Raw genomic sequence first — 8,191 nt, 5'->3', positions numbered from 1 at the left:
GGGAGGGACTTTGGATCTTTATTGGCTTAATTAGACTATGACTATTAAGTCTGTTAAGTGACTCATCATTCCTATTCTCTCTCTCTCCCTCTCTCTCTCTCTCTCTCTCTCTCTCTCTCTCTCTCTCTCTCTCTCTCTCCAGAGAGCAGGTCCAGGAGCCGACAGAAGAGGAACTACTCAGTCAGCTACACCAACACCCTCACCTGCACCTGCACTGGTGACACACACACACACACACACACACACACACACACACACACACACACACACACACACACACACACACACACACACACACACACAGCACTTGTCTGCCAGTACCCAGTCACAGAGGAACCATAAGTTTGATGACTGCCTACTGTGTGTCAGAAGATCACCTGCGCTGATGGAACAATATCACGATCTATCTATCTTATTATTATACAAGGGAGCAAGTGGGCAATGTTCTGTTTGTTTCCATTCTTGTCCCACTGATGATGTCATAGGAGGCGTTGTGACATCACTGATGATCTCATCGGTGATGTAATAAGACTGATGATGTCATCAGTGATGCCATAAGAGCAAAATCATCTTATGACGCACACACCCGCGCGCATGTAAACTTAAGGGCAATAACATTTTGTGAGCAATACACACACACACACAGACGCACGCGCGCGCCAATAGGGCAGGCGGGGCCGCGCAGCAGCCGAGCTGCATTATGCGAGCTGCGGGGCCAGCTCGGCGACCTGCATGTCGGGGCGAGGCCGCGCAGCGGCTGAGCGAGCAAACCCGCGCAGAGCGCGCGAAATGCCTAGTGATCTAAATTACTACTAGTTTGTTTTATATTGTTTTACTTGTTACTTTACTATGTAGCTACCACTGAATCCAGTAGGAAGCAGATATTTCTCATGTACTTCATCAGTAAAACCACTGCAAAGCGCAGATTGGAGTTCTAGCTCTACAAACATTTGTCAGAGGCAGAGCCGCTGTGGAGACAGAAATACTCTTGATTAGTTGAGCTATGCTAGGGACGGCTGTGAATCAACGCTGGTTTGGAGACCTAATATACCCAGTGGGCCACAGAATTTTAAAAAATACAGCTTGAGTTCACCCAAAACTAGCAGCTAGTCCGACCGGCGGTGAGATGTCACTGTTGGGGAGATTTGGTTGATCAACATAGTAACTAGCTACATAAAATAAGTACAACCAAACGTCAGATAGGTCGCACCACCGTGTTTAACTAGGGTTTATACCTTTAACATTACAATCACAGCTGAAAATGACAACAGAAATAAACAATAAACAAATTGTGATATCTCCACAATTTAAATCAGGTGTCGACCCGGAAGTCCCTGTTGTTATTAACGCAACGTCATGGCGATTGGGTCTAGAATAGCCGTTAGATACAGTCTGTCTGTGTGGGAACGTCCACAAAATGTTACTACGGCTGGTGAGCGAGACTAGACGACGGTGGGGGAAAAACCCCCATATATCTCAATGGGCTGACTCACCAAAAGACGGTGCTGCGGCTCTACACTACAGGATTGGGGATTCAAGAGCACATAGACGACGACGACGTCTGTTCAGAACAGATGTGCGTTTACTGCGGTGGTTGAATCCCGATCCTGTCTGCCTGGGCTGGGCTAGCAGCTAAATGCTAACTATGCTGGCTGGGAAAGGATTTCCCCCATGCTGATCCATTTATCCGCGCGTCTATGACGAGACACTGCCTGAATGTATGGTGCTTGTTTACAAAGATTCAGCACATTGTACTTCTGAAGTCTTTTTGTATTTTTGTATTTTATTTTTGTATTTTCTCCCCTCTCACTGGATGTACTCAGTGCAGGATCTCCCTAATTAAGGACTTAGTGGAAAATGAAAGCTTGTTATAGCCTCTTTCCCCTCTGTGTGTGTGAGCAGGATTGAGGTCACTGGGGTGCATGCTAATATCGTGGCTGTATTTTGGTGGATGGTATCATTATGCAAACCACACAGTCTTCAGAAATTGTTAGCATTTGTCGTAAAGCCAGTGTGTTATTTTAAGTGAGATTCAATTTTGACCTAAAAGGGGAATGAAAGCTTGCTTCTTGTCAGTGTGTTTGTTATTTATTATAAACAGAGATCTTTAAACTGGTGGTTTGTTTGTTTTGTTTGTTTGTTTGTTGTTGTTTTTGTTTATTTTTTGTTGTTTTTGTAAATACAATTCAAATGCATTTTGTATTGAGAGAAAAAAGAGCTAAATAAACTGCACAGAAACAAGTTGGGATGTTCTCCTTGTACCTTTGTTAACATGAGACAGGGCTCACTTTTCTCATCATCACTGATGACATCATCACTGATGACCTCATGTTCATCACTGATGACATCATCACTGATGACATCGTCACTGAACTTATATAGCCTCAGCCTTAGGGCAGGTAATTAGGGCACTTGATCTGCACTAATCTTTAAAAAAATCCGGCTCCGTCAGGTCACCCGCACATGTGCTCTTTACACTTCCTGAAAGTTTCAGCCCGATCGCACGTACAACGGCATGGCTGTAGCCAAACAAGATTCTGCTCACTCACTCACTCACTCACTCACTCACTCACTCACTCACTCAATCACTCACTCACTCACTCACTCACTCAATCACTCACTCACACACACACACACACACACACACACACACACACACTTGGCTTCCACAGTGCACATTGTGCCCCTGCTCCTCTGGACATAGAGGATCAATATTGTGCATGAATGACATCACTGGTCCACAACTTAACTCAAAACAATTCTCAATAACTGTCAAACTAAATAAATGCCGACAAAACAGTTTACAGCTTTTGGATATGTGTGAGATCAGGTGCAAAATAAATAAGCGTTGCTTTTTGGTGAAATTCCCCTACCTAGATCACGGGACACGGCAAAGGGGCAGCACTTGAAACTTGAACTCTGCACAACAATATTACAAACAGTTTCACGAGGGTAACCAAGACAAACACGGCGGTCAAGAGTACCACATTAGTTCAGTTCACTTCAGTTCAGATCAGATCGGATCAGATCTTTATCGTCCCTCAGGGGGACATTTGGTTTACAGTAGAGGGGCAAAAACACAACATAAAAGAGGACATGTGATCACATTAATCGCAACAGTTACAACAAACAACCAAAGAAAATGTATCTGTTGGTTAAAGTATCAAAACCATTGGAATGATAGCCATAATAAAGTTCTGATGAGCAGTGCTGCCAAGGTCTAGTGCAAATGAATGATTAACGTTACCCCGGGGGACCTCTGTCTCTGCCCAGAGGGGAGAAGAACAAATTCCCCCAAGAGTGGGTGGTCAGAGCTGGCTAAAATAAGCTGACCAGATTTCTGAAATTAAAAACTGGAACACGGCAGTCAATAATATACCATTAAAATATCCAATGTTATTATTATCTATGAAATAAAAAATTCCGGGGACAATTCGGGTTTCATATGCTGTATGTATGACCATGTTAACGGTCCTGCTCTGATTTGGTATATCAAAAACCTTTGATATTTGGAGGGAGGGAGAGAGGGGGCGAAGCCAGGAGGGAGGGAGGGAGGGGGCGAAGCCAGGAGGGAGGGAGGCAGCGGCGAGGGGTATTTACGAGGCAGAGCCGAGCCTCAAGAGAGTGAGGAAGCTGAGGATGGATCCTGCTGTGTCTCTGCTGCTGCTGCTGCTGCTGCTGCTGCTGCTGCTGTGCTGTGGGTCCCAGCCGGGGGCGCAGGCCGCGCCGCTGGGCGGGGAGGAGGAGGTCGCCGCCAACAACACCAGCGAGTCCGAGCCCTACAACAACACCCCTCCCGAGCCCTACGTCGCCAACACCCTCGAGCCCTACGTGGACACCACCCTCGAGCCCTACGTGGACACCACCCTCAAGCCCTACGTGGACACCACCCTCGAGCCCTACGTGGACACCACCCTCGAGCCCTACGTGGACACCACCCTCGAGCCCTACGTGGACACCACCCTGGAGCCCTACGTGGATACCACCCTCGAGCCCTACGTGGATACCACCCTGGAGCCCTACGTGGATACCACCCTCGAGCCCTACGTGGACACCACCCTCGAGCCCTACGTGGACACCACCCTCGAGCCCTCCGTCGACACCACCCTCGAGCCCTACGTGGATACCACCCTCGAGCCCTACGTGGACACCACCCTGGAGCCCTACGTCGACACCACCCTCGAGCCCTACGTGGATACCACCCTCGAGCCCTACGTGGATACCACCCTCGAGCCCTACGTGGATACCACCCTCGAGCCCTACGTGGATACCACCCTGGAGCCCTACGTGGACACCACCCTGGAGCCCTACGTGGATACCACCCTCGAGCCCTACGTGGAGGGGGGGGGGGGGGGGGGGGGGTACAGGATGTACATTTAATGTCCAGTGATCAATCTATACAGTACATTTTACTGTTACTCATTTTTGTATTATGTTTATTTAATCCTTATACATGGCCATTTTGATTTGCAATAGACTCTAACACTTGCTTTTTATTATTTGGTCATTCTACAGGTGATCAGGTCATTCATTGTCAAATTGAGATTTGTTTATCTACACTTGAGCCTCATGGAATTTCCTTTTTTGGTGCAGATGCACTCACTCTAACTTATTGTTAGTCAAGTCAAGTTAATTTGTATAGCCATAATTCACAAGCATGTCTCAGAGGGCTTCACAGAATGTCTAGCTAAATCTAGCTGACACGAGAATAGCAATTACAGTAGTAGTAATAATAACAACATGGTTGAACAATCTTATGATAGAAAGAGACAGGGGGAAGGGGAGTCAAGTCTTTTTTAGGATATATATCATCTCTTTGTTTTCTTGTATACGATATTTATTTATTGTATTATATTAGTATTATAATAGTATTTGTTATTGTTGTTATGCCTTATTGTAGATTCACATTTCTTTGGCATGTATGCATGTATGGGGCTTTATGTGTTGGGTGGAATGCCACCCGTTATATTCAGACTGTCAGACCCTGAGGAGTTAATACTCGTTGATCTGCTTGATCTACTCAAAGACTACATTTATAATATTATTTCACTTAAAGATGGAGTGCCTTAGTTTTTTTTCAATTTCAGTAAGCTGTCCAAATAAAGTGTTAGCGCCTGTTGTTTTCAGTGTTGTCCTACAGAGTGACGAAGGGAGAGGAGGTGGCAGCAGCTCTCAGAGCACAGCTGAGCACCTCCAACACTGAGCTGCAGCTGCAGAAGAAGAATATGGAGGAGCTGGAGAGGGAGAATGCAGGTGGGTGCGACCCCCAACAGTTAAGACCTGGAAAATACCCAATTCTTTCCCCAGACATCTCCTGACATTTCCAGACCTGTGTAGGAACGTAGGATCTCTATACAGTAAACGTTGACTTGACTTGTCTGACTTGGATTGTCTGCCTTTAAATTTGAGGATGTTTTCAGCCACACTGGAAGACGCCAACAACAAGAACAAATCCATCAAAGTTTTGTTGTGATTTGTCTCTGTGCTCCCAGCTCGAGACTCTGCAGTGTCGTCCCTCAGAGACCGAGTGACCAACACCGAGAGGGAGGTGGAGGAGCGGAGGATGGAGGCAGCAGCTCTCGGAGCCAAGCTGACCGCCGCCAATGCCGAGCTGAACGCCACCAACACTGAACTGCGCCTGCAGGAGAAGAAGGTGGAGGATCTGGAGAGGGAGGAAGCAGGTGGGACTCCCCGGGGGAGCTGGTGCTCACACCTAATACTGTGTGGAGCACCGCTACTGAAAAACTGTCGTCTCTGGAGACATTTCATTATAATAGAGTTGATCCCAAAGCCGGTAGGCTACATTATTTTGTTGTGTTTCATGCCATATTTACTCGTGCTGAAACTATTCTGTGATTAATCGATTAATTAGAATTTTTTATAATCGATTAACTGTTCATTTATCAAGTAAAAATACCAAACATTTCCTGGTTCCAGCTTCACAAAATGTTAAGACATTTTAAGAACTTCTTCTTCTTCTTCTTCTTCTTCTTCTTCTTCTTCTTCTTCTTCTTCTTCTTCTTCTTCTTCTTCTTCTTCTTCTTCTTCTTCTTCTTCTTCTTCTTCTTCTTCTTCTTCTTCTTCTTCTTCTTCTTCTTCTTCTTCTTCTTCTTCTTCTTCTTCTTCTTCTTCTTCTTCTAGCCCCATGCCCAAATTAATAGGATGTTTTTGGTCACACTTGAAGACATCAAAAACAAACCCATAGAAGTATTGGTGTGATTTGTCTCTGCTTGCAGCTCAAGACTCTTCAGTGTCGTCCCTCGGAGACAGAGTGACCAACACTGATAGGGAGGTGGAGCAGCAGAGGAAGGAGGCAGCAGCTCTCAGAGCCGAGCTGGGCGCCTCCAACACCCACCATAGAGCCACAGACACCCAGCTGCAGAAGAGGAAGGTGGAGGCTCTGGAGAGGAAGAACTCAGGTGGGACACCACTGTGTTCTTTAAAGCGCTATAATAGGCTTCCTACAGAGTTTCAATTAAAAAATTCCAGACTTTTTACAGACCTTATTTCCTTGATGCGATTGGTTTTCAATACAGTTGACATAATATTCATCGTCTTGTCTCTACTAACTCATCATGGATGATGAAGATTATTCTCCACTGACAAAAAAAATGAATATTAGAGGTGAGAAACATTGGGACATTATAACAATATTTTTGCATAATTGTGCGACTTTGACCTGGAAAATACCCAATTATTTTCCCAGATTTTCCAGACCTGTGTAGGAACTCTGTATATACATTATATATACATTATATATATATACATTGTATATATTATATATACATATACAGTGTTGACTTGACTTGTTAAAGTGCTGCTTGTCTTGATGTTTTCAGCCACACTGGAAGACAACAACAACAACAACAGCAGCAAAAGCAAATCTATAAAAGCTTTGGTGTGCTTTGTCTCTGTGCTTCCAGCTCAAGACTCTGCAGTGTCGTCCCTCAGAGTCAAGGTGACCAACACTGATAGGGAGGTGGATGAGCTGCAGACAGGTAAAGAGAAGGTTTTTTTGTTGCTCATATGAAAATATATGAGACCTCATGCGGAGCTTCATCTTCCAAATCTTACAGCGACATTGATGGCAGCTAGATGTTTCAAGGTGCTCCTGCTAGCGTTCAAATCCCTCCACGGGCTTGCCCCTTCATATCTCTCAGATCTCATCATCCCGTACATCCCCTCACGCTCCCTCCGTTCCCAAAATACAGGCCTTCTTACTGTCCCTTTAATCAAGAGAAAGTCAGCTGGCAGTAGAGCTTTCTCCTACAGGGCACCCTACCTCTGGAACAAGCTTCCACCCAGTGTTAGGCAAGCGACATCAGTCGAAATTTTTAAATCCAGGCTCAAAACACATTTAATTGCACAGTCATATGACTTGCAATAGTACTTTATTGAATGTTATATTTGCTATGATTATTGTCATATTTGCTATGATTATTGTTACTTGATATGTCACTTTACTGAGATAGAGACTATATTTGATGATGATTATACTGTGTAATATTTCTCTGTGTATTGTTTTACCTGATTTTAGTGTTCTGTTGTTATTGTGAAGTGTACTGAGACACCTCGGTGTGATTTTGCACTCTAAATAAACTTTGATTGATTGATTGATGTTTGAATTTTAGTTTTTGCCTTCGTCAGATACTTGTTACAGCATGGGGAAATGTTTCTGTGAGGAGACTAGGGCCCTATTTTGTCGATAGCGCACGATCTAAGCGCATGGCACAAGTGCATTTGCGGTTGTGTCCAAGTCCACTTGTACGTGCATGTACTAAGTCCCTTAATTATTCATAGGTGTGTTTTGGGCGTAACATGAACTCAACCAATCAGAGTGTCATCTGCCAGTCCCTTTAAAAGCCGGGTGTAGATGCTGAACTCATCGACAGACCTCCACCGCCACTGAGCCGTTGAGTCAGGGTGGGGTGGCGCCCCGACTTGACCTACGCCCCCGTAGCAGTCGGCTAGACACCCCTTTCAAAAAGGGCTTAATTTGACCTACAATTCATTGTCAGTATTTCAAAAGCACAGATGATTCTGTCCTCAAGAACAACAATTTTGTATGCAAAGATTTCAAAGAATGTGTTTTTTCCTGCCCCCCCCCCCCACACACACACACACACACACACACACACAGACAGAAGGTGGCGTTCTCCACCGCTCTGGGTGGAGGTGATGGAGGACGTAC

At 45.1% G+C, this 8,191-nt stretch overlaps 1 protein-coding gene across 1 annotated transcript in view; it reads left to right on the top strand.

Annotated features, from left to right (window-relative positions):
- Positions 1 to 266, top strand: part of LOC310771716 (two pore channel protein 2-like) — a gene marked incomplete at its 5' end in the record, with an annotated part of 32,842 nt that extends 32,576 nt beyond the window's left edge. The window contains 1 exon segment of the mRNA XM_083631932.1: positions 143 to 266. Coding sequence (XP_083488058.1) covers positions 143 to 221 — 79 coding nt within the window. The 3' untranslated portion in view covers positions 222 to 266.
- Between the last annotated feature and the right edge of the window lie 7,925 nt (positions 267 to 8,191).

This window comes from Poromitra crassiceps (assembly GCF_964638095.1).
Source record: "Poromitra crassiceps genome assembly, chromosome: 2".
Classification (NCBI taxonomy): domain Eukaryota; kingdom Metazoa; phylum Chordata; class Actinopteri; order Beryciformes; family Melamphaidae; genus Poromitra; species Poromitra crassiceps.
Note: the sequence above shows the minus strand (reverse complement) of the source record. Positions and strands in the feature narration are given on the sequence as shown.